Raw genomic sequence first — 26765 nt, 5'->3', positions numbered from 1 at the left:
TCCTAGAAGTGTTTAACACTCTTGATCACAGGAGAATTCCCGTATATTGCCTGTAGCTAGGATTGAAACCTATAGGCAAGATGGGGAAAATGGGAGAGTGCTTCTAATTCAGAGTACCACTTCTGCTCACAGCCTTCTGAAGCAACATACTTAAATGTGGCAAATTGTCTTGGAAAGTCTTGAATTGAATACTAACTCAGCTTCCAGCTTCCTTTTAGAAATGGCATGGAGTTAGGTTTGTTAAGCCACAAGGCTCAAGTTTTACTGCTGTCCCTCCATCCAGTGTTGAACTTAGGGTCCTGTCCCTTTAGTGAGGATGGGGGCCACAGGTGGAGTTGGACCTGGTTGATTCTCAGTGAGGTCCTGGGACCTATTCTCCCCATTCCAACTCTGCCTCTCTCTCTCTCACTTTCTCTCTCTCTCTTTCGCTTTAAAAGGTTTATTTATTTGAGAGAGAGAGCGAAAGCACGTGATCAGGGGAAGGGGCAGAGGGAAAGGGAGAGAGAATCTTAACTAGGCTCCAGGCCTAGCACAGAGCTCGATGTGGGGCTCAATCTCACAACCCTGAGATCATGACATGAGTGGAAATCAAGAGTCAGACACTTAACTGACTGAGCCACCCAGGTGCCCTCCCCCCTTTTTTAAAGATTTATTTATTTATTAGAGAGAGAGAACCTGCAAGCAGGGGGAGGGGCAATGGGAGCAAGAGACCAACTCTGCTTCTCAATAAGCAAAGAGATCAAGGGGATTCCTTTGAGCAAGGGTACCTCATAGGACAAGTGGATTGAGGAGAAGGAGGCTGCTGTCTGAACCCCCCCCCCCCAGATATCTGGCACTCTCTCCAGGCTGCCTTCCAAATGGGTGCAGAGTTCCTGCCATGGAAGGTGACCCTGGGTTGATGAGAGTCAAACAAGGGTTCCTTAAATCCAGAGGTCTCTCCTGGACCCAAAGAGGCTCAGCAGAGAGGCAGGAGATACTGCTCTGGACACTAGTTTATGTCCTATTAGCCATTGAAATTCCTCTTTTATCTGTTTGATATATTAACATCTCAAGTAGATGTTCATTCGCCAAAAGGGTGTGAAGCCCACTGTAGGAGAGGTGGAAGAAACCTTCTGGCAGCAGTCAGAGGAGCTCTAGCCAGAGCCCCCTTCTTCCTCCATATTCCATGTACATGAAGGACCATCTGGTCAACTTGACCCTTGTTTTCCCTTCCCAAAACCAGTCCAGCCCACTGTCTCCATGGAGATTTGTACTTTGTTGCCCTGGGTTCTAAGGTTGGTAAACCTCACCAACCCCAAGACTGTTGGCTCCAGCCACCCTAGCAGTGGGGCTAGTGATGAGATGGGAGGTTGGGGCCGTAGAAAGTGGCAGATCATGAAGGCCCTTGTTAACCCAGCTGGGAAGTTGGGATTTTCCTGAAGATGACAAGAATCATTTCAAAATCATAAGTAGGGGAGCGGCATGCTCAGATCTGCTTTTCACCTTGACCATCTTGATTGTGTGGTTAGGCTGAGGGGAGGGTCAGGAGGCAGGGAATCTTAGTGAGGAGCAAAACTAAGGTAGTATCTCTGTGGAGGGGGAGGAGGGATCAGAGTCAAAGCTAGCATCAGCATGAGCTGGTGTTGACTGGTTGTGGGGGTAGAGGTGTCCCATCAACCTCTGGCAGGACCCACCATGAGGAAGTATGGGGGAGGAGAGATGAGGAATGTGGTTTGAGACAGCTTGACCTTGAGGACTCTAGAGGAGTTCTGTAGAATGATGGATCTGGGAGTGGAGCTCAAAAACAAGATTGGAGCTAGAAAAATATGGCTTTTGTCAGAAGTTGCTGGTAGTCAAAGAACTTGTCCAGGGCTGCAAGATGAGAAGAGATGGAGGGAAATGTCCCAATAGACCCACCCTTGGAAAAACCCATACTCTTTCATCCTTCCAACATGGTGCCTTCCCTTTCTGGAATGCTCTCTCCCCTTTCCTTTGGCCAATACACTCTACTCCAGAAACCTGTTTTGGAGAGGCTAAGTGACTTTCCTGAGGTTCTTTCTTCTCTCTATACTCAAAAAGCTGGGCACATAGCCAGAGCTCAGGAAGCGGCGATGGAGTGTTGCTGAACACCATGGGGAATCAAGAAGCATCTGTTGCTTACCGACACCGAGAGGGCTTTAAGGCAGCTCATTTTCTTCTCTTTCTTAGGAACAAAGGGCACTTTCAGGGTGCTCAGACTGCAATCCAGATGGCCGTTGGTCAGGTATAAGGTGAGCTGAGTCAGGGCCAGCTGGTCACTGTATGAGAGGCTGAGGCCTGTTGCCCACACCTGATTAAAACAGGAGGCACAAAAGTGAAGGTAAGATAACTCCAAGGTAGAAGGTAAGAAAGCTCCAACCCCCTCGCTAACCAGCCCAAACCATGTCAGACCCAACCAAACCAGTGCACACATGACTGAGTGGAGTAGGTGTTTTTGCTTTTTCCTTTTTCCTTCAACTGAAGGACGGAGCCTCTAGTCTGATTCTAATTAGAAGACTGAACATTCTTGCAGGAAGTTACAAAAATTAAAACACCCAGCCAAGGTAATCTGTGGAGATGCACTGTTCCAGGCTTATGGGGACTTTGATTCTCCCAGCTGTTTTGCCATTTTTAGGAGAAGGAAGATGACAGTGTCTCGACCCAGCCAGTCCTTATCCTGTATGAGTTCCCTAGTTGTGCAGTGTTTTCTGTTGAGAAAAATTGACTGGACAGAAGCTTCAGATGATGGGGAACTAAAGAGGAGTAGACAGAGGGAATGAAAGAGGGAGTGAATAGGAAAAAAGGGCAGTTTGCTCTGATTTCAGAAAAAGCAGTGCTAAGAAATCTTACGATGAAACTTTAGGGAAACTCATGATTGGCCTGTAAGTCTTAGCATTACCCCCATTTGTCACGAGTGTGGGAAAGTCATTTTGCCACCCCACGGTGCCACAGTATCCTCAACTGGGAAATGAGAACTGTGAGAACACCCACCCTAGCTGAACAGCAGGGCTATTAGAAGAATACTATGATGCAATAAAAATTAAAAGGCTTTGAAAAATAGACACATATGAGCAAGAACTTACTGTAAGCCACTCGCTAAGTAAGTCCATTAATTCCTTTGACAGATATTTACTGAGCATCTACTATAAACTGGGGATGGCAGAAGTGGGTCATGTTCTACCTCTCCCCTCTCCTGAGGCAGACCATCATCCTTAACTGCCCGGGACCACCCATCCCCACACTGAATACGGAAGCACCCCCAGCATCATCCTCAGTTCAATGCTCAAGGCTAGTGAAGGCAAGTTCAAGGCGATTGTGCTAGTTACTGGAGAGTCAAAGGTAGATGGGCACAGGTGCTGGCATCCAGGAGGGCCAGACAGATGCATACATGTTCAGTCATTTACAACACAGTGTAATACGTGATATAATAAAGGGATGGAACAAAGTACTACCGAGTCCGAAAGAACAAACTCAGTTTGTCTAGCAAAGTCAGGGCTCCATCACGGAGGAGGTGACATCTGAGCTTTGACAAGCAACACAAATGTGACTGGCTTCCATGTATCAAGTACCTGCCAAGTGCCAGGTGCTTCCCAGACATCTCAGATCTTTACAATAACATAAAAAATAACAGTCTCATGTCATAGATGAAAAAAAAACACAGCATCACAGAGATACCTAAGGCCACACAGCCAAGAAGTGGCAGTGCTGGGATTTGAATCCTGTTCTTTCTGGCTCCAAGTCCACCCATTTCCCATTCCCTGCTGGCGGAGATGGCACTGATCTGGGCCCAGCCATTCCGCAACTGCACCAGTTTCCCAGTCACATTAAAAGCTAAAGTTGCAGAGGCTGAAAACATGCCCTTGTTTACTATAATGCATGCCATGAAAGTGTCTTGTGGAGAAAACATGAAGTATTGTATTTCTGGAGTATGCTGTAATTAGCAGTAACACATTTTCACTGTAGGAAGTTGGAAACAAACAGATTTTCATGAAGACTTGATTAAACATTTTTTCCTCTTAGAAGGCCTCCATGTGCCCCACACACCAACTCTGTATGTTAAAATACATAGTACATCTGCCCTAGAGTGGACTCCTCTCAAACAAATCTAGCAGTGAGTGACTTGAGTAAGCATTGAATGTAAATGGCATCATTACAAGGATATTAAGAGGTCAAGCTGTCAAGGCCCCTTGCTAAACTGAAGCTAATTTCAGGAGTCATATTCACACAGTAATGCCCTTTTATAATAGCAAATAAATCACATTTGCAACAATTGTTAAAAACTAACTGCCAAGTATCTGTTGCAGTTGTAAATATCCTATTTGTCAACTTAAGTATTTCCTGCTGTACGGCAGAAAATGCAAATCAGATGGGCACAGCTACTTTCTCTTAATAGGAGAAAGTAAACTTGCTGTTCTTGCATGTCAGGCATTTTTTTTCCCCCAGAGCTTCTCTTTTGATGTTTTCACGTCCTTGATTAAAGGGAAGTGTATATAGCCAACAGTATAAATATTTGTGTTAATATTATGAATGTTTTGGTCATAAGGATTTTTAAAAACTTAATTCACAGTATAGTTCACATGCATTGTTACATTGGCCTCCAGGGTACAGTGTAGTGATTTAGAGCCTCCATCCATCGCCTGGTGCTCGTCATGACACGTGTACTTGTGGTGCTCAGGATTTTAACGAGAAGGCAGCACAGTGCAGGGGGAGAATGAGAACCAAGGAGTCAGCCTAACTCTGGCCCTCGCAAAGAGTGTACATTTGACCAAGGTGTGTAAACTCCTTCAAAATCAGCGTCCTTGAGTGCAAAAGGAGCAAATGATAATACCTGCCACACAGGGCTTTGAAAACAAAATAAATGCACCTAACATTGCCTTACAAATGATAAAGTTCAGTACAAATGTTAATTTTAATGACTAAGCATTTCCTTGAAGGGTAGGATCTTAGGAGACACATTTTTAGTAGCCTGTGTGGGTATTAGATTGCCCCATTTAATAATTGTTTTCCCCATTTATGATCGTTGTGCTCAGCCTCGCAACAGCTCAGCCCAGAGAGTGGTTAGATTTGGGCAAGGTTGGTATTACTCCGTCTCCATTTGACCAATGAGGATGCTGAGATCAGAAAGTGACTTCATGGTTTGCTTAAGATCATAGAACACGGGCGAGAATTCTGTTCTTTCTAGAGCGCCAGCACTTTTGCTTCCCTAGACTGCCCTAAACGCTCTGTTCACAAAAGAAATAGTAGAACAAATTTCATTAAGCCCTTTCCTCAACAGCAGGCTTGCCTGAATTGCTCAGATAATTGTTCTGTTCTCCATCTGGTTTTTCCATTGAAGACACCGCCTGAGGCATGCTTGTTTTGTGTACAAGGGTTCCTGTCTCCCCCTCTAGTCTGTCAGCCCTTTAGGGGAAGCTGCTGAGTCTTTGTCTTCCCCCAGCATCCCATGTCTGGGGCAGGGCTAGACTCACAGCAGGGCACATCAGCACCTCTGATGTGTCATTGTGAACTCCACTCCAACTTTTAAGGAACAGGATCTAGGTGGGCCTCTAGAATCTGGTTTCAGATTGCACTGTAGGAAATACACGGTGAGCATCTCCTCTGTGCCAGCCTCATGCTTTCCCACTTACCTCATTTAATCCTATTCTTTTTTTTTTTTTATTTAATCCTATTCTTGATTTTGGATTTCACTCTTAACTTCAGGAACCTAATCTCTGCACTGAATACTCCCTCACAGTTTAGATGAGCAGGGATGGCAGCCTGTACAAAAGCACTGTGAGTGGGGACGGAGAGAAGTGGATGGATTTTTAAGTGTTCAGAAGTGCCTTTGACGTGACTTGCAGGACTTCTAATGACTAGCTTGACAGGTTAATTGATTAGCTATGATGGTAAGGGAAAGACAACACTGAAGGTTAGTACTGGAAAGACCCTTAAAAATCATCTAATACAATCAGTTTACTTTATAAATGGAGCGAAGTGGTTTGCCCTCGGTTACAGAGCAGGGTGTCAAAGGTGTGGGATGAGCAAACAAGATGGCTCAGCTCCCAGTCATAAATCACTAGTTGATGATTGTTTGACTTACTGCTGGTGTAAAGATCACTTTGTTAAAAATAAGTAGAATGCTAGAGACATTTGCATCAAGGCCTTAAAAAGAATATGCAACGAAAATATTCATCTTAGCATTTCTTGTAAGATCGAATAATTGCAGGTGTCTGACATTTGGGTATTGATTAAAAAGATTCTGACACATCCAAGTGATGGGATAGTCTATGATGTCATCACAAAAGAACAATTGTGAATAACTTTTGACGGCATAGGAAGATACACAAAAACAGCAAGGATATAAAGTCAGAAAGGCAACTTGACTTCAGCTTTGCAAAAATCATGTTATACATAGAGGAGACTAGGTGAGACTGACAAAATGTTAACAGCCAATGGTGAATATTAGCAGAAATATTAGCAGTAAGTGCAGTTATATCTAGACTTTCATGTGTTTTCTGGAATGTACTATCTGATATGGTAGCCACTAGCCACTTGTGGCTATTGAGTTCTTAAAATGTGGTTGGTTCAGGAACACCTGGGTAGCCCAGTTAGTGAAGTGTCTGCCTTTGACTCAGGTTGTGATCCTGGGGTCCTGGGATCAAACCCCACCTAGGGCTCCCTGCTCAGTGGGGAGTCTGCTTCTCCCTCTCCCTCTGACTCTCCTCCTGCTCACTCACTCTCTCTTGAATGTGTGCACTCTCTCTTTCTCGAATAAATAAATAAAATCTTTTTTAAAAAATGTGGCTGGTGTAAGTAGAGATGGGATCTAAATGTAAAATACCAGATTTTGAAGACTGAGCAGGTAAGAAAGAACACTTTAAAATATCTCATCAGTAATATTTTATACTGATTGTATGTTGAAATGATAACTCTCTGGTTATGTGGGGTTACATAAAACACATTATTAAGAATATGTTCATCTATTTTTTTTGTTATACTTTTAAACAGCGCTATTAGAAAATGAAAAATTACACGGGGCTTACATTCTATTTCTATTGGATTGATTGCAAAAAAGCCCATTTTAAGCTCAGCAAGAGACAGGGCCAGTAGAGGTGTGGCGGGGGAGTACTGCAGAGGCCCCAGCTTTCTCCTGCTCTGACAGACCCTGCACTGGATGCGGCTGCATCAGGAGGCCTGGGACAAAGCGGGCAGAACACAGGGCAGAAGGCAATCCAGAAACCATGACAACCTCATCGACCTTTAAACAAGCATGTGAGAAGCAGAAAACAGGATCAGGCAGCGGCAAGCTTGCCCACAATTGTCGCCTTCCCAGGTTCTGTGTCCTGTTTGGGCCACAAGCTCTGGGATGAAAAGGTAATATGCTCCTGTGTGGAAGGTAGGGAGAGGGGCCCAGTACTAAGCCCTTTTTTCCTTGGGTGCTCCAGGCAGGTGAAGGCTGCTTGCTCGCGGGGCTGTGCTGGCCTCTTTGCCGTGACAGGCCAGGTGGATGGGAGACAGAGCCTGTGGATGCAGGCACAGGTACACAGGCTCACATTTTGTGACTGTTTCCATTTGGAAATAAAGTTTTTGTAGCAAAGAGTTTGGTCTCGCCAACCCTCTCTTATGGGCTTCTGGGTAGGTATGGGACTGACAGACTAATTTGTAGATCAAACAACATTTGTGGAAAAATCAGAATTTTAGGACTTGAAGGATTCATAGATGTTTTACACATTCATCTCTAGGCTTTCTGTTCTTTTTCTACATCATTTTTTTTTTTTTAAGATCTTATTTATTGGGGCGCCTGGGTGGCTCAGTGGGTTAAGCCTCTGCCTTCGGCTCAGGTCATGATCCCAGGGTCTTGGAATCAAGACCTTACCACTTTAGAAGCCAAAAGTGTCATGTCACACCATCGGTGTGACATGATCTAACTCATAATTGTAAAGGGTTACTCTGGTTGTAGTGGGGAGAGGAGACCATGAGGGACCAAGGATGGAAACAGAGAGGCCATTGCAATCAAATGGGTGAGAGATGGTGGTAGCTGGACCCGCAGAGGAGGGGAGAAGTGGTCATATTATAGATGCACTTCAAAACTGCAACCTGAAGGACTTGGTTGATGGGTTGGATGCAGGGTATGAAAGAAAGAGTAGTCAAGGATATCTTTAAGACCTTTGCCCTGAGAACATGAAAGGATGAAATTACTATGTTCTGAGTGGGGTAGACTACTAGAGGAATAGTTTCAAGGGTAAAATCAAGATTTCAGGTTTGGGCGTGTTGAGTTTGAGATGCTTTTGTTGAATATGTTTCAGAGGATGGGATGAGATCTCAGGTACGTTTTCTCCCTTCTTGGCTGTAAAAGAGGAGGATATGCTTGGCTAGGGTATAGGGATAAAGCAGAATCCATCCCTGCTAGGGAGGCATCTTTTTCTCTGCTATCACTTTTGGGCCTTGGGCTCAAGGCCATCCTTGTTTGAGGAGAGGCAAGGTCTACAGACCTTAGTCTACATGACCTACAGGACATGGAACCTTCCCTAGGGCACATGCTTCTCACCGTGTTTAGGCCTGAGAAGGTTAGAGGCAGCTTGGTAGAGAAAAGAAGTGACTGCCCCTTGAGGGTAGTGGAGATTGGAGGGACCTATGCCTTGAGGGTGGCTGATGGCTTTGCTGGAATGGCAAGAGCACTGGACCAGAGTGCTGGACCTCACTGGGAGTGTTGGCCAGGCCCTTTGCTGTGTGACCTTAACTTTCTTCTTTCTGGGCCTCAGCTTCCTTGCATGTTAACACAGACCTATCTGCAATGGTCTCTGTCTCTGAGGCATATTGTGAGGGTCCAGGGACTACAGGAGAAACTCTGTGAGTCTATTACTGTGGGGTCTGGCCGACTCAAATCCGTTTGGACCCTGACTTCTTCCCTGCGTCTCTGCCAGGACAGGCATAAGAACTCACTTGCTTGGCTCTTGACTTCAGTGTTTGTGCCTGCTCCTCAGAGATGGGGAGGACTTTTACCTCTTCTCAGATGCTGTTAAAAACAGGCTAGAGAATCCTGGCTGCAGAGAATGTACTGCCTTAGGGAGCTACTAAGAGATACTTCTTCCCATGTTGACCGTCAGCAGGCAGCGCGGAGTTCCCCGGTGTAAACACCATGCATGCTACTTGATTTTAAAGAGATGGCACAGTGCACTCTAAGAATTTTCAGTTGGTAAAATATCAATGTGATGATGATATTTGGTAAGAATCGTTTGTATTATATTTTAAAAAATGAATAGGAAGGCAGAGGGGACTGCAGCGTCTTGGCATGTTGCCACCTAGTGGCAGCTGCTGGGATGGCCCAGTCTCTTGGAGAGGCTAAGGAGAGCGGCTGTTGCCGGGAATGGGGCAGTCACCCTGGGGCCCTGATCAAAAATTGAGACTCTCCGTATTCATCTTGGAGGCCTTCCCCTCTGTCCCTATTGATCCTGTTTATCCTTCTGGCCACAGTTTAAACCACAGGCTGTCTCCCAGCAACTACAGCATCCAATTTATGTTCCGCCCACCCTGGGCACTGCCTTATATGGGGCGTTTAGAGTCTGTGAGGCCAGAGGCAGCAGAAAATCTGGGCCCTGACACTTAATGCTCAGGGCCCAGTAGTCCACCACGCCTAGGGCCTCCATGATTTCCAAAGGCCTTCAAAATATTTGGACTCTGGGGGGGAAAAAAAAGTTACTGGTTTGCAAATATAAAAGGAAAACTACAAAGTAACCATAAATGTTTTTAAAAATATAGATGAAATTCAATATGTTGGTTAAATGGAACACAATTCATACAGTTATATCTAAATCCTATTCCATGAGAGCACATTTTAATACATTTACTATGACATAGGGTGATGGGCTCTCTGAAGCAAAAAATACTCAGGGCCCAGAGAGGTCTTAACTGATTCTGTCCCGCAGACCTAAAACGACCTCCGTCATTCCCACATCCCCATTTTATGGATGAGACTCTGGAAGGTGAAGGCACTGAATGAGGTCCCTCAGGGGAAGAGCTGGGACCAAAGCCCAGGTTTCCGGAGTTGTGGTCCAGCGCTTTCCATGACACCTAGTCCTCAGCGTTAATAGTCCAGTTTGTGGTGCCAGAAGCTTCTTTGTGACTTCGCAAGTTCTTTCAGGGTGTGTAAGGATCCAAAATGGAAAATACTGACACTTACACCTGTACCATCAGCAACTCTGTGGATGTTTTTCACTTTTGTTAAAAACCCAACATTTTAATATATGCTTGCCTTTTCTGCTTCCTTTTCCAAGTTACTTCCACTACTTCTATACATTTATGCTCCTCCCTCGATTACTTTTAAGACTGATGGCCTAACTAATATTTGTATTAAGGTACAGAATTACATACTCATTTCTTTTTTCTTTTTCAGTATTTCCTTATTTTTTTTTAAAGATTTTATTTATTTATTTGAAAGAGAGGCAGTGAGAGAGAGCATGAGTGAGGAGAAGGTCAGAAGGAGAAGCAGACTCCCCGTGGAGCTGGGAGCCTGATGCGGGACTCGATCCCAGGACTCCGAGATCATGACCTGAGCCGAAAGCAGTCGTCCAACCAACGGAGCCACCCAGGCGTCCCAATCCTTATTTTTTTTTAATCATGAATTTTTAGAAGGCCATTTTCTTATTTTGACACTAGGCACTAAACTATAATAAACACGAAAACCCAATTTTTATAACCTATTACAGGTTTCTAGGACTAGTAATTGTATATGCTTCTTCCATGGCAATTCAATATAATAATCTCATACTGCAGATAGATATTCTCCTCCTTTAATTTTCATGCTATAAATGTCAGAGATGGTGAATAATTTGCTTAGTTGAGAAGTATTCCTTTAAAGTTACTACAGATAATCTCCAAAAGGCTTTTGTGTGGGTTTTCAAAGCAGAAAGCTCCTGCTTGGTAGCTCTCACTGGGGAGGATCCCTGTGCCTGGTCATGGGGACACCGAAGGCTGTGGTGTAAAGGGAGATGAAGATGAGCACACCACGCTGGGCCCATGAGGGCAATGAGTTAGCAGCAGAGTTCGCCTGTCCTTCCCAGTTTCCTTGACATTTGCAGCATATCAGAATTTTTTTTGAAAAGAACCACCTCTGTTACAGAATATGTAGGCAAGAAGCAAAGGCAGTGAGAGCTATGGCCTTGAACTTGGTCTAGTCCAGCCCCCTTAAACTCTAGGCTTGAGGCTGTAAGAAGAGAAGAGACCTGGTCAGGAGCAGAATTCAGATCAGAGCTCAGAGCCCTTGACTGCAAGTCCAAGGCAAGTTTGTTTACTTTTGGGAAATTCCTAGAGAGGAGAATTAGACCGAAAGCAGGGACTCCTCTCACTCATATTTGCATCCGGCCTAATACCTACCGCAGCACTCTTGATATAAGTGCGCACAATAACTCATTGTTGGATTACTCGATAATAAATAACACAAGGGAAAAAAAAATCTTCCCTTTAAAACACAGACAAGAGAGATACCGCGTCAAACCCGTAAGCATGGCTGAAATAAAAAGACAGTAACAAGTGTTGGCAAAGATACAGAGAAATTGGAAGCCCTATACATTGCTAGCGAGATTGTAAAATGGCACAGCCACTTTGAAAAAAAAAAAAACAACAGGTAAGTACTTTCTCAAAAAGTTAAACTTATGGTAGCCAAAAGACCCATCGATTCTACTCCTAGGTGTATAACCAGAAATGAAAGCATGCATTCACACAAAAACTTGCACACGGATGTTCGTAGCAACACTACTTACTCATACCAGTCAAAAGGTGGAAGCAACCCAGATGTCCATCTGATGAAAAGATGAACAAAATGTGGTCTGTCCATACAATGGGATATTTTTTAGGCCATTAAAAGGAATGAAGCCCTCATATCTGCTATGACATGGATGAACCTTGAAAACATTATGTTAAGTGAAAGAAGCCGGTCACAAAGGACTGCCTACTGGATGATCTATTTATATGGAATGTCCAGAACAGGGAAATCCATGGAGGCGGAAAATCGTTTCCAGTGGCTGGGGAAGAGAGGGCATGGGAAATGATTCTTCATGGGTTTCAGGATGTCTCTTTAGTGGTAAGGGAAATTGTCTAAAACTAGGTAGTGATGATGATGGTATGACTCTGAATGTACTTAGAAACCACTGCAGCGCACACTTTAAAAGGGTGAGTTTTACGGGCAAGGATATCTCAGGAAAGCGGTTATACACACACACGACACCCAGAATCCGGTCTTCAGGAGACCCGTTCTTGGAAGGATGCCTGCACAACTTGTATGGCTACTTGTCGGGATCTAGTTGAGGGTGTCGGTAATGATGGGATGAGGAAGCCTGTGACAAACCACCTTCCAAACTGTCCTCTCAATTTATCCGAGATATGCAAGTCTCTACCTCAAACAGCTTCTCCAGATGTGGGTGAAAATTATCTGCTTCCTACACTAAAGCAACATAGTGGGTGGCAAGGGTTCATGCCTCGGCCCAATGAGCAGTTGTAGGCTGGAGGGGATAACGTCTTAGCTTATGTCGAAGAGACTCAGTCAGCTCTGAGGACACAGTGCCATTTTTCTAAAATGCAGTGCACTTCTGTCTCCTCCCCTCCGCAGACCTTCATTTCGTACCAGCTCTCAGACTAAGTGGGGCTGGTCATGGTCAGATCCAGAAGAGAGGCAGGGCCAGTCAAGCAAGTGGGCACGTGACATGGGAAAACTCTGAGACGTGTCCACTTCCCTTCTTCCCTTCTGTTGCTCATTCCAGGGCCCTCCCAGCACCTCGGCCTGCCTTCTGCAACTTGGGGCTCCCCAGGGACACTTCCTCATCCCCATCAAGTTAATCTAATAATCCAGTACCTCCTGAGGGCTGAGTGCCAGGCAACATGTTTGTCATCACGGAACCTTTCGGATTTGGTTATCCTGCGAGCTGGCTCTGAATTCCATGACTTTGCCTTTGTTTTCTATAGACTCTGGCATTTGAAAGGTTCAGCACCCCACCATGCCAATATGCCATCTTTTTTTGATAGCGGCAGTATTTAGAAAGCTGCCTATTTGACCATGTGGAGGATAGACTTTAGGAGACAGACTGGGGAAGTAAAAAGGAAGGGAAATTGATGTGTGTTAAGGGTCTACAATGCACAATACACTTTTGTGTTTTCTTATGTCATCCTCACAACCACCTTGTGAGGTAAGTACTAACATCCGCGTTTTATAGAAGAAGAAGTGAAGGCTCAAAGAACCCAGAAACGTGCCAAGTTCCACAGCTAAGCAGCGAGGCTAGGATTACGATCTAGGTTTGCCGTACTCTGATGTCCAGGCTCTCTCCCACCCTTGATCTTGGACATTTCTCTCGGCCTGGGAGGGAAACAAATGCTTGGTAGGCTGTGAGAGAGCACCACGATGCCAGCAGTCACTCCTAGAAACTCCACTACTTATGAGGTGGTTCTGAATCCAGAGGAAGGCCTGTGATTTACTGTGGGACTTCGGGCAAGCCACTTAACACCTTTCTGCCTCACTGTCCCCATTATTTGTCTGTAAAGCACTTTGAGAGCCTATAATAAAGGAGCTGTATAAAGACAAAGAAATATTGTCCTTCTTTGTAGGCAGAAAGCCAGGGTTCCTACCTGTGATCAATAAAAGTCCTGTGGCACTTTCCAGAAATGTACGGGTGGAGGTTTAGGGCCTTGGGAAAAATTCCAGTCAAGTAGCTGCTGACTGAAAATCACCCTGTAGTTTCACCTGAGTAAGTGTTCCTCAGTCCTAGCTTACCTGTCAGGGCTCTGCTGCTATTTCAGACCTCTATTCCACTGAGCTTCCCCCCAGAGGCTGCTTTTAACTGACCCCCTCTGACACCATTTGTCCCTAGGTTCAGTTTCTAACAAATGAAAGGAACAGCATCGAGGGAGGTCTTTCCCTCCTTCCTCCTCTTCTCCTCTCTCCTTCCCCTCATCTCTTCTGAAATTCAAGGCACTCTTTCTTAATATATAGCTTATGCTCAGGAGAACGCACCAGACTGTTCATGGCAAATAAGTGTAAATTTTTAGTTTTGGATCTACTTATATTTGATTAAGTGTGTTCTGTGATCTTCAAGCAATTTGTGGAAAATAATTGTAGAATTCATTTCTTCATATTTCCCTCATCAACAAGTGAATCAAAAAAATACAAAATATATGCATTGATGCTTCTCCCCCCAAATCTGAGGTAGCGTATTCTTTGGTATACCGTAAGTCTCTAATATGAGTAGAAGTTTTATGAGTATTTCTTTGAAAAAATGCCTCTTTCTACTGAGCCTCTTTATTGATGTCTCTTCGTTCTGTACCCTTCTATTTATATAGGGCACTCAGTTGCTGCCCCAAGGGGTTTGAACACCTGCTCTTCCAGTTCAGGGAATTAATGTAGGAGAACACGGTTGTCCTTGGTGGTAATGGCCATTTTCCGTGTTCTTCTTGGAGCCACATGTGCCTTGTCTCTGGAATTCCTTTGTATTTCCTGTCTATTCTCTCCCTATGGGGGCTGAATTTTGTTATTTTATTTGGATTTGTATTTTGTATCGGTTCCCAACAGCCTGACCAAGTTTCACTGGGTTGGTTTGATATCATGTACGTATTAAGACATTTGTAGAGAGACATCACAAAAGGTTAAACAGTCAGACACAAATAAGTAGGTACTCTAGTCTGGGCTAGGGAGGGGGCATGCTAGGGGAAGACCCACTCTAACCAAGAAGTAGAGCTATTCCATTTATATATTTATAAGGGCCTGGAACAATAGGCAACACAATGAATCTTATGTTTAAGAAAGCAAAATATATGTTTAAAGGAATATACATATTGTTAAAACAGTTCTATTTATGCAAAAGATTCATGTAACTTTATAAAGTTTTTCAGGGATTTTAAAGGATTTTAAGTGCTGTGTTAGACTATACTGGTAACAGATGTTCAATGGCGTGCTTAAGTTTTTGTTTTACTGAAAAAGCAATGGATTACTTGATATTTCTTTTTAAAAAATCATCCCAACACCACCCCATTTTAAGTATAGCTCTAATTCATTATTTCTAAGAAACAAAGATGATTTAAAATAACATAAGGGCTTCTAAAGATAAGTATCACTATAGTGGAGCTAGGAGATTTTGTTTGCTAAATATTCCCTTTAGAATGCCAGTCTTTTGTGTCACTTCTTGTTCTTTTTCTATGAAGACAGATGGTGTCAGTAATTGCCTATATATTTAATTAAGTTAAAAAGCTACATAGTAAGGTTTTGGCAAAAAAGTAGGAAATTTTGTGCTATGAACAAAGAAAGCAAAGGGAAGCAGAAATTGGTAGCATAAGACACTATTCCTCACCAAATACACATTTTGATATCCATATGTGTTGGAATGTGAGATTGCATTTCATGAATCTCATGATAAGAACAAAGGCATTTACCCTGAAAGATGAAGCCCGTAATGGAAATCTAGATGGCAGTTCTCCTACATTTTGACTGGCTAGATTGGAATGACTCTACCTGTTGTTCATATCACGTCCAATTTGGGCCCAATACTTAGCAGTCATTCTAAACTCTTCTGAGACTCAGGTTTTTGCCTGGGATTTCTCACCTAGCAGGCTAATCATTGTGAAATTATTATGGGAGGAAAAGCAGTAGCTACTTGTAGAAAGTGGTTTGGAAAACTGACTTAACCATTCTTGTGGTGTCTGTTTTCAAATGTTCCCATCCCGTGAATCCACCTTCTGGCTTAATGGCAATATGGCACTCCCAGCTGTGGTGCTGTGTATGGGCTTGCTCATTTAAACTCTTAAAGCTTAAAAATGGCTACCACAACACTGATTTTATTCCATTTCGCTTAGTCATTAACATTTAATGATTACCTTATGTGCAGAGCACAAGGATGGAATATATTTAAAAAAATAGGAGATGTGTTTTCTGGCTTTAAGCTGTTCAACTCAATTCAACAAACATATTGAGGATATACAAGAGAAACATACATTTTCTTTGGTGATGGTGGTTGAGGAGGGGGAGAGACTTACAAAGAAAGTCACCATCAATTCAGTGCAGTACCACTGTGAGCATCTGCCGTGAGAGAAAGAACATAGTCTTGTCAGCCAGCTAAGTCAAGGTTTGCATCCCGGGTTTGCCACTTTGTAGCTGTGTGACCTTGAACACGTCACTCTAGCCTCAGGTTCCTCATCTGTAAATTTGGGATAATAATCATACCCACTTCTCAGGGTGTGAGGCTTAGGAATACTACATTTAAAATATATAACAGAGTGTCTGGCATGTGACAAAAATTCAATAAATAATATTATCATTAATGATTACTCTGGCCATCAATACCGTACCTGTGCTCTGAAAGGCTAGAGAATGATGTAACAATTGAAGGGGAATTAGTTAAGGCAGGTTTCCAAGAGGAGTTGAATTTTGAAACATTTTGAAAGAAGGAAAGTTGTATATAGACAGAAAAGAAAGGTTCTATATAGACAGAAAAGAAAGGAAGGGCAAGCTATAGGAATGAAGGGGGCATGTGGGAGGCAGGATGAGAATGCATTTATTGAACGTGGATGCCACCAAGCAGGTCAGCTTGCTCGTCTTGGAGAGTACTTTGGGACATGATCAATGAGAAAAGCAATTAGCGCTGCGTAGTGGGCAGGGGAAGATTCAGGATTCAGTTTTAAGAAGTAGGTTAAGGCCTAGAGCAAATTACCTTGTATTTCATCAACCCAACATTATCATACAGGTAAAATTAAGTTAAAATGAACATTAAGGACAAATTCGAAAGGGAAAATTTACCACATGATAAGTCTTGACCACAGGTGACAGCTTTAGTTTCGTGATGCTGGTGGACAAGCTGTTAAACACATGGATGTGGAGAATCTTCTGGTCTTTCTTAGCATTAGCAAGAAGCCTTTCCTTTGCTCCTACCTGCTGCCCTCCTGAGTCCTGAAGAGCTATGGTACCTCCTGAGATGTGCGGGATGCAGTGTGAGTGCCTGGATTTGCCCTCCTTTGGCAGTGTTTCTGATGATTAAAGTTAAAGACCTCAAAGTCTGCAGAGAAGTGTCTGGGCTTCCTTTGAAAGGAAGCAAGGATCTTCATGGTGAGAGTGGATGTCCGAAGTCCTGGGTGGGACAACCGGATATAAACAGAGGAACTGGGTCTCTTATATGTAGACCAACCAAAGTTCTACCCAAGAGCTGATGCTCAGGCTTGGATTCAATCTTTCTAAAGGTTAGGGTTTACAGTATAAGGGGGCTAACCCAACATGAAAGGACAGTCGCAATGGTATTATTATATATAGCAAAATTGGCCACTAGTTTACCTGCACTACCAGTGTTAAGAAATGGAATTATAATTTTACTGTAAAATTTACAGTCATCATTGCCTTTGTGCTTACTGTAGAAGCCGCCATCATCATCATCATCATCATCATCATTACCTGTATATTACAGGTCTCTTTCACTGACATGAAGATGCAGACCTTTTAAAGGGACAGGTCTTTTACTTTAATGCTTCAAAACCCTTTGGGATCTATTTTCCCTTCACTGGGTATTAACTTGTGATTAACAGTGCGCCTATTATAGCATTAAAAAACACTGAATAATAGGCACTGCTGTTTATACCAAAGGCCTATTAAATTTTAATTTAGATATAAACTCTTAACCTTCTTATATATAAATAAAATACCTTCCCTGAAGAGAAAAAGTAAATCTCATTGAGGTCCCTTGGTGAATACCTTGTATATCTTGAAAACAGAGATAGGGAGATCTTGCAAATGAGAGTACTAGAGGGAGACTCGGGGAGAAGTATTCATTCATTCATTTAATGGATATTTACTGTGGAGCTATTACATGCTAGACACAGTGCTGGGTGCTGGCTATATAGCAATGAAGAAGAAGGAATTACAGTATTTCTGTAGACTTCAGTTTTTCTATTCTCTGAAATAAATATATTCATTTTTGATGTTTATATATCACTTTGAGATGATGATAATGCTCACTGACTTTTAAAAATAATGCTAATTCCATTCAGATTCCATTCACAATTTGAGAACCTGCTGAGGCTCGAGTGACAGTTTTACATGTGATTATGCCATTTGATTTAATAAGAACAGCACCTTATATCGGCTCAGTCTCTCGGAATATCCTGTGTGAAGGAGGGCAGGAACTCACCATTTGTCAAGGAAAAACACGAGGCCCCGAGAGGTCCAGTGAGCTATCTGAAGTCCCACAGCTGGCTAATGGACAGATTGGGGACAAAACCCGTTACCCGTCACGATGAAAATATTTTCAGCTATCTCTTTTTTTCGTCTTTTGGACTGATATATTTGTATGAGACTGCCTTAGGGGCAGTTTTCAGAATGCGTGGGATATTCTCTGATAGACGACGTCAGGGTCTCCCTTTTTGTCTTTCCTCACAATTTGCACTGGCAACAAGTCCCACTTCCTTCTGTGGCTACCTTTTGTATCTGGGAAGGGCCCTGACTAGTTGCTTGAGGCCATTTTTCATCTAAACTCTTTTCTTAAACATTGGATTTCCTTTCCTTTTTTTTTTTTTTTTTTTTTTAAGATTTATTTATTTATTTTAGGAGGGTGGAAGGGGCAGAGGGAAAGGGAGAGAGAGTCACTAGCCGACTCCCTGCTGAGCACAGAGCCCCACATGGGCCACAACCCTGAGACGGTGACCCCGGCCAAAGTTAAGAGTTGGATTCTTAACTCACTAGGCCACCCGGGTGACCCTTCCTTTCCCTTTTGTAAGGAAGTAATAACTATCAGTGATCACAACAGAGATGGTTACTTTAAAAGGTCATGGTTATTTAAAAGCCAGCAAGTTTTTAATCTGGAAATTTTAGCAGAAAGCATCTTCACCGATCTGTTAAGCCACTTTCTAGAAAAAAACAGGAATCAGAGAGTGATATATAAATGCATATTTGTAAGAGGCAAGTCAGATACAATATTTGTGAAATTTAGATTCTCACTTTTACACCTATGTGTTCGTGCTTTTCTACCCCCAACCTTCACAGTATCTTTCCCACTTGGACCGCACTCTTTCTTATCTCCCTTCAAATCCTAATTATCTTTCAGCTCAAATCCCACCTACTCTGTACAGACCTTTCTTGATTGCTCCAAACAGAAGGCTGTTAAACTGACATTACCTTTTTGATGTCTCTTTTATTGTTCTGTGTTGTTGTCACTTAGGTTTTTATTTGTAATTCATTTTTCAAGTCTGCCTCCCCTACTAGATTGTGAACTCCCTAAGGACAGGCCTCCACTTCTTTTGCATCTTTGCAGCCTTTGTAGCACCTACTAAAATGGCTTGTACATAATAGATGCTCAGTAAATACTAGCTCTTTATTTTAGAATTTCCCAGAAGTGAGTAAGTAAGCTCAACGGAGCTGGATAGTCTAAAAGCTCCAAGAGTCCATCAATCAACTGGCTATCAGGCGACTATCATTATGTTAGATATCAAGAAGAGGTAAAAAATGCAAGGTCAAGTGTATCTTCTAGAGGATTTACAAATCTCACGAAGGCAATATTAATGCCTAGGAACCAGGAAGAGTAAAAAACAATTGTGTGTGTATGTGTGTGTATCCAGTGAAATTAGGTGATGGATGTGAATGAAATTAGCTTCCTCATGACAGGGAACAGACCTTGTTTATATCTCTGTTCCTTCAGCTGCTAGCATAGGGCCAGAGTAAGCCCTTGGAAAGTATTTGTTTAATGAACATGTCAGTCTGTCCTCAATCTGAAGCCTTTGGTAGATATTTCATGTCCCTCCTGGAACCCAGTGGATACTGCCCATCGAAGACCCTGGTTCCAGGTCCTATAAGGGTAATAGTTGCTGCTCTTTGTTTAAGGATTGGATCCCTCCATGGTAATATGGCACACAGCCCCTCCTCTCATCCTCAGGTGGGAAGGCCAGATTTCCAACATGGCTACCTTGTAGCTCTGTGTATTCTGCATGGAATCTCAGAGAGCCTGGAATGTCCCCATGCCCAGGGTCCTGGAGTCTTGGACACAAAGCCACTGGCAGGCATGGCTTTGTACTATGCTCCTACCACCTCCAAAACCCAGGGACTAGCCTTTTTCCTTTTTTTTCTTTTTAAATTGAAATATAGTTGGCATATGATACTATATTAGTTTCAGGTGTACAAGATATACATTATATACATTGCTACATGCTCACTGTGATAAGCCTGGTCACCATCTGTCACTATACCAAGTTATTATAATGTTATCGACTGTATTCCCTATTCTGTACTTTATATCCCTGTGACTTATTTACTGGCCCTTTTTTCTTTTATTCCCAATGACCCTGTGTTCTGGCGGATGTTCTTAATATTTAAATATGGCTATATTTCCAAAACTTTTCCTTCGTTTTACTACCTTAGAACCTCACTCTCGTCTCCTTAAAGCTGAACAGGAATTTCCACACTCTTATCTGAAGCTGATTCACAATTGTGGGCCTGTTGTTGGTGTACCACTGTCATTTTATGTCTCTTTTTTCTGGCTCTCAGTCCTTTTTGCTTTTACCATGGTAAGTTATGGGGGCTCAGCTCGGACCAGAGAGCAAAAATGTGTGATGGATGCTGTCACCTCAGTTTTCTGCCTCTTACGTCTGTTGCAGGACATATGTGTCTGTAAGGGCATATCTGTGAAAGTGCTTTGTAAGCTATTACATTCTATACAAATTTGTGATGATCATTATTCACATATTTTTTCTGATTACAAATATAATAATGCTTACTTTTGAAAATGCAAATGCAGAAAGCCCAAAGAACAAAATAGAAATCACTCTGTATTAGTTTTCTATTGCTGCTGTAATAAGTTGCCGTAAACTTAGTTGCTTAAAGGGTCGGAAGTCAGAAGCCTCACTGGGCTAAAATCAAGGTGTCAGCAGGGCTTTATTCCTCCTGGAGGTTCTCGGGAGCATCTGCTTCCTTGCCTTGTCTGTCTTCTGGAGGCTCTCTGCATTCCCCGGCTCACGGTCACTTCCTCTATTTTCAAAGCTAGTAGAACCCCGGGGGTTACATGGGCCACCTGCATAGTCCGGGCTGATCTTCCCCTCTCAAGATCCTCAAGTTCATCACATACACATGTTACTGCATATGGTGACAGTCACAGACTTCAGGGCTTAGAACGTGGTCCTCTTTGGGGGCCATTGCTCTGCCTACTACACCCTCAGTCCTCCAATCCAGAAAGAATGACTTGTAGCTTCTTAGTATATTTCTTTTGGTTCTTTTTTGTTCTGCATATATGTATTTTTTCTTTTTATAGAATGGGTATCATGTTTCATGTCTTGTTTTGTAACCTACATTTCACCTTCCAACTATCCTTTTTTTTTTTTTTAAAGATTTTATTTATTTGAGAGAGAGACAGCGAGAGAGAGCACGAGAGGCGAGAAGGTCAGAGGGAGAAGCAGACTCCCCATGGAGCTGGGAGCCCGATGCAGGACTTGATCCCGGGACTCTGGGATCGTGACCTGAGCTGAAGGCAGTTGCTTAACCAACTGAGCCACCCAGGCACCGCCCCCCCCGCCCTTTTTTAAAGATTGATTTATTTGAGAGAGAGAGAGAGAGAGAGAGAGAGCGAGCACGAGCAGGAGAGGCAGAGGGAGAGAGAATCTCAAGTGACTCCATACTGAGTGCAGAGCCTGACACAGACCTGATCTCACTCCTGAGATCATGACCTGAGCCGAAATCAAAAGTGAGATGCTTAACCAGCTGTGCCATCCAGGTGTCCCCAGCTTTCAACTATGCTATAAATAGCTTCCTGTTAAATATTCTTCAAAAACCTGATTTCTATTGTTTTCATAGCATTCAATTCTATTGCTCTAACATAATTTGCTTAACAAATTCTCTACTATTGGAATTTAGGCTGTTTGAAAATTTTTGCTGTCCTTAGTAATGCGCTGGTTAGCATATGCATACGTAAACCTTTGTGGTCGTGTCCTTGTGATATTTCACAAATATCACAAAAAGCAGATTCCTCTTCTTCTTAGTATTAATTTTAAGCACAAAAGTAAGTACCATGAAAATATTATTGAAATACATAATTTTTGAATGGGAAGTTTTCTAAGAAGTCAAATAAGTAAACCTACTCACTTCATAGCCGAGAAAACTGAGGCTAAGAGAAAGAAAGAGATAAGATTAAAATAATACAGTAATTTAGAAAAAGAGCTAGATTCGACTATTTGAAACTTTAGTATGACAAAGAGTATTACAAATAAAACACAAATGACAGGGTTCTGTGTCCAAGTACAGGAGGTGCATGGGTGGGGCACAGATGGGCAGGTGAAGAAGACAGCAGAATTGGTTGGGAGATTGGTACACTGAACAAACAAATTGAGCAAAGAAGCATATAATACATTGAGGGTAAGGGGCTCAGATTTCTCACTGTTGGAGAAGGTACTTATTTTTAAGTGTGGAAAAGGGGAAGTCTAGAAAGATTCCTGAAGTGCTGAATTGATATTAGAGATATTGGCAGAAATGCATGGATTTAAAATATATACGCACTGATAGATATAGGAATAGTTATAGGTACATTCATTTGTGTGTCTCTGTGTGTGTGTGTATGATCCATATATAATACATGTACTTCTGAGCTCTGTCCACTGAGAGCGACTAGAAGCAGTGACACTTCAGTAGCAATGCCTATACCAAGCCCAGATCTTAATACCATCTTCCACCGCAAGGACCCAAGGCTCTTGGGTTGATCCTAGGTCCGTGGCAGGGAGAATGTAAGATGAACCTGGACCATCCCTTTGTGATAGAAAGTAAGACATGCTCAAAGAATGATGGGGACATGTCCAAAGAACACAAGAGTCACCCTGAAGTTCTCCCAGTAGTCAAATCTGGAACACTTTGAGCATCAAAATATTGAGAACATCAAAATACAACTAAAGAACGTAGAAACTGACACATTCAAACTGGTATAATTACATATATGAAGACATACATAAATGAAAGATGGAAAGGAAAAACTGTTGTTTGCAATATATTGCCAATTAATAAATATAGAAAGCATGATAGAAAGTCACCACTATATGGGGCACCTGGGTGGCTCAGTGGGTTAAGCCTCTGCCTTCGGCTCAGGTCATGATCTCAGGGTCCTGGGATTGAGTCCCACATCGGGCTCTCTGCTCAGTGGGGAGCCTGCTTCCCTTCCTCTCTCTCTGCCTGCCTCTCTGCCCACTTGTCATCTCTGTCTGTCAAATAAATAAATAAAACCCTTAAAAGAAGAAAAGAAAATTACCACTATCACAATGATGGTGGACTCAGGAGAAAGTTGGCAGTGGCTGCTAAGTTTCATGGGTGGAAATTTGACGAGGAATAAAATATTGGTGTACTCTTGGAACGCCTTTCTACAAAATATTACTAATCAATGACAAAGGAAAAAATAATGATTTTATGATGGAGAAACATGGCTGGAAAAAAGAAGGAAAAGCCACAAATGACAATCTAGAAGAGCGTATTTGTAACTTGTATAACAAAGGATAAGAGCTGCTTATGTAAAAAGAGCTTCCACAAATCAACATTTGCATTATAGTTCAATTTAAGTGGGATAAAATATATGATAAGGGAATTAAGACAAAATACATTAAAAGGCAACAAATTAGATATGCATCATCACTGAAAATCAAAGAAATACTGAGGAAGACAAGATAACATTTCCCCCCATCAGACTGGCAAAAATTAGATGATAATGCGCTAGTATCTTCATTGATACCACAAAGCATGCCAACTAGGAAAGAAACTAAGGTGCTTTCTGAAGTGATGGTACTTGCAAAATGGCTAGAGTATTCCAGTGATTTTTGCAAAAGAAATTTTCATTATATACATTACATTTATTATAAATAAAAATTTAATATATTTATTTATATTACTTATGTATTTATTATTCATACTTTTATTATATATAATCATATCATTTTATGTATATTTGTGTGTATTTTATTATTTTACATATATATCTATATACCTATATACACTCACACTGAGCTAATCTACTTCCCTTGCCAATGTAAAAACACCCTTTGGTGTAATCACTGAGCACTTCTTCCAATGCTGTTCTATTGAAAATTGTAACACAAATAACTGTATATTCAGGTATTAACAGGAAGGGACAAGGAGAGGTCATAATATGATAAAATCACAGAATCATGGGTTAGTATTTATTTATCTCATCCATAAGTTGATGCCTGAATTCATTCTCTAAAAGTCTTGGCACCACATCTAGTATCTGCTAGAATATCTGTTGTTCCTTCCTTCCATCCGTCCTTCCTTCAACACATATTTACTGAACACCTGCTGTGGACCAGGGCAGAAATAGTGCTGAGAATTGAGTGGGGAGCAAAAGAGACCTTGTACAAAAAAGAGAATTGAGTGGGGAGCTTACAGTCTACGGAGGGAGGTAGCTGTAATCAGATAATCATATAAATACGTTTAAAATTATAACTAAGCTAAAGTGGTGGGGAAGGAGAGGTACTTGGTGATATAAGAATTCAAAAGAGGGAAACTAGACTTTGTCAGGGAGGTCGGGAAGCCTTCCCTAAGAAAGCATGGCTCGAGCTGAAATCTGATTGGTGGAAAGGGGGTTACTAGGTGAAAAAGAAGAGGCAAGAACATTTTGGGCAGAGGGGCAGTGCATGTAAAGGCCCTGTGGCAGGAAGTAGTATGATGAGTAAGGGAACTGAGAGAGGCCAGTGTGGTTGGAAGAGAGAAAAAGAGGGGAGTTAGGTGAGAAAAGGCCAGCAGGGCACATGGGACCAGCCAAGGTAAGGTTGGGACTTTAATCCCTGAAGTCCAAAAGGGTAGTAAACCCAGAGAGAGGTCCGGCTCTGTGTTTGAACATCCCTCTCCCTGCCATGCCATTTTCCCCATACCAAACTTGAATAAATAAAAACCACAAGACAACAGTCCCCGTAGTTCCATCCTTCTACTGCCCCAGGGATCACAGATTGAATCCTCCTTTCTCATGACAAATGTTTGGGGAGGGAAACCTTCCCTGCTTCCCTGCCACCAGCTCTTCCACCAGAGGGCATTGTTTCTGTCCTCCCTCCGCCCCAGGTAGATTTCTGGATGCCCTTCAGTTTGTCCTTTCTCTCTCCATGTGCGGGCCTGAGAAAGGAATGCAGAAATGATCAAGGGCCCAGGAAGGCAAATGGAAAATGATTATTGAGCAAGCTGAACGCTGCCCAAAACATAAACTCTCACTTTGAAACCATCATCTGAATGAAATGGAGACCCATAAAACTGAGAATAATGAATATAAAACAACTAAAGTGCATTTACAATGTTGGGCGGCCAGAGGATATCAGGAGAGGGAGGACAGAGGCCATTTCACCCTGTTGATGGAGGTCTGGTCACCCAGCACTTACAGAGGTAGAACTCAACGTTTTTAAAACAGAGTCCTGTGAAGTCATACTGAATCTAAACATTATAATTTTGGCGGGAGTGGTGAGAAGCAAAGCAAAACAGGCTAAAGTCATCTAGACCATTCTACGTCAGAGCCACACAAGTGCATATGAAGAATCTTACAGATGAAATATTGAATAAATAGAAGTCTGTTATACAAGGATAACAACATATAGTATGTTATCTATAAAAAGTTTTAAAACAGTAAAATGAAACTATCGTTTATGGGTTCCTCCGTGTGTTTTCAAAGCCTAAAGATGTGGAAAGGAGTCAGAGCCCAGTTATAAGCCTGTGGCTGCCTCTGGGAGGAGGAAGGGCCACATTACGAGTGGCAAGAAGTGCACAGGACTGGAGGTGGTATCGGTACCGCTTTATTTCTTAAGCTGAGTGGGGGCATGGGATATTTATTACATTACTATTATGGCCTTTTTATATTGATGAAATATGTCTATCCCAATACATTTTTAAGGAAGAAACAATGGACAACTTAAGTAGCTGGTGGACTACTGATAAGAAAAGGAATGGAAACAAGGACTCTCTTAACCCCTTTCTAGTGACTGACGTTCTATTTAAGCACAAGTTTTAGACAAGCTCAATCCCTGGATGGCATAAAATAGTCTCACGATAAGACACAGGCAGAACCCTAGTGGACAGAATCGAGGCCCTATCGAATGAGCTACGTGGGATGAGTTCTAGTCACTGAAATTCCAGCAGTACCCGAACGAGAAGATCCTGGGCACAGACCCTATGCGGAATTTACAGAGGCAGCTCCTCCGAGGAGCACTGAGTCTCAGCAAGATGCTGATACTCCCAGTAGATTAGGTGCAGACGGTATGGAGTCTACATATTTTAGTATTTCACGAGGCATCAACTTACCTGTTGTTCCAGGGTGGTTGGATCAATAAATGTCACCAGGTCTATAGAAAAGTAACCAACCACATTTTTCATTTTACAAGTATTTCCAATCTTGAGGCACAAAGAGCAGAGGAGTTGGGGATCCACTGAGGTCTGAGGCATGGTGGTACCAGTAGAGATGAAGGGGCCTTCTGCATGGAGCTGGTCCCCTGTGGACAGCACTCTGATTTCTCCATTGGGCTCAATCAGCATGTCCACCGTCAGGTTGGTGACACTTTCTGCGGGTGGGTACGCTTCCATCGTGCCTCCTGGTGGGAAAAGCATGGAGTAGGTGAAAAGGTGGGCCCATGTGATTGTGTCCACGTAGCACAGTAGGAAAAATCTCGGGCTTTGGCAGATGGACTTGGGCTCAGATCCTGCATCTGCCATGTCTTGTGAGACTTTGGGCAAATAGTTTCAATTCTCTGAACTTCCTTTTTCGTCATCTATAAAATGGGGATAATAAAACCTACCTCACCAGATTGTTGTGAATCTTAGAGAT

General features: G+C 42.6%; 1 protein-coding gene across 1 annotated transcript in view; it reads right to left on the bottom strand.

Moving 5' to 3' along the window:
* LOC111153125 (IQ motif containing H) overlaps nt 1–26765 on the bottom strand; it is a 184957-nt gene that overhangs the window by 24483 nt on the left and 133709 nt on the right. Inside the window, exons 16-17 of the mRNA XM_022511922.1 lie at nt 26246–26532; nt 2141–2308 (exon numbers count right to left, since the gene is read on the bottom strand). Of these exons, the coding sequence (XP_022367630.1) occupies nt 2141–2308; nt 26246–26532 (455 nt within the window). The remainder of the gene's footprint in view (nt 1–2140; nt 2309–26245; nt 26533–26765) is intronic.

This window comes from Enhydra lutris, unplaced genomic scaffold (genome assembly GCF_002288905.1).
Source record: "Enhydra lutris kenyoni isolate GAN:26980312 unplaced genomic scaffold, ASM228890v2 scaffoldscaffold31, whole genome shotgun sequence".
Lineage (NCBI taxonomy): Eukaryota > Metazoa > Chordata > Mammalia > Carnivora > Mustelidae > Enhydra > Enhydra lutris.
The sequence above is the reverse complement of the archived record's forward strand: the minus strand, read 5'-3'. Positions and strand labels throughout refer to the sequence as shown.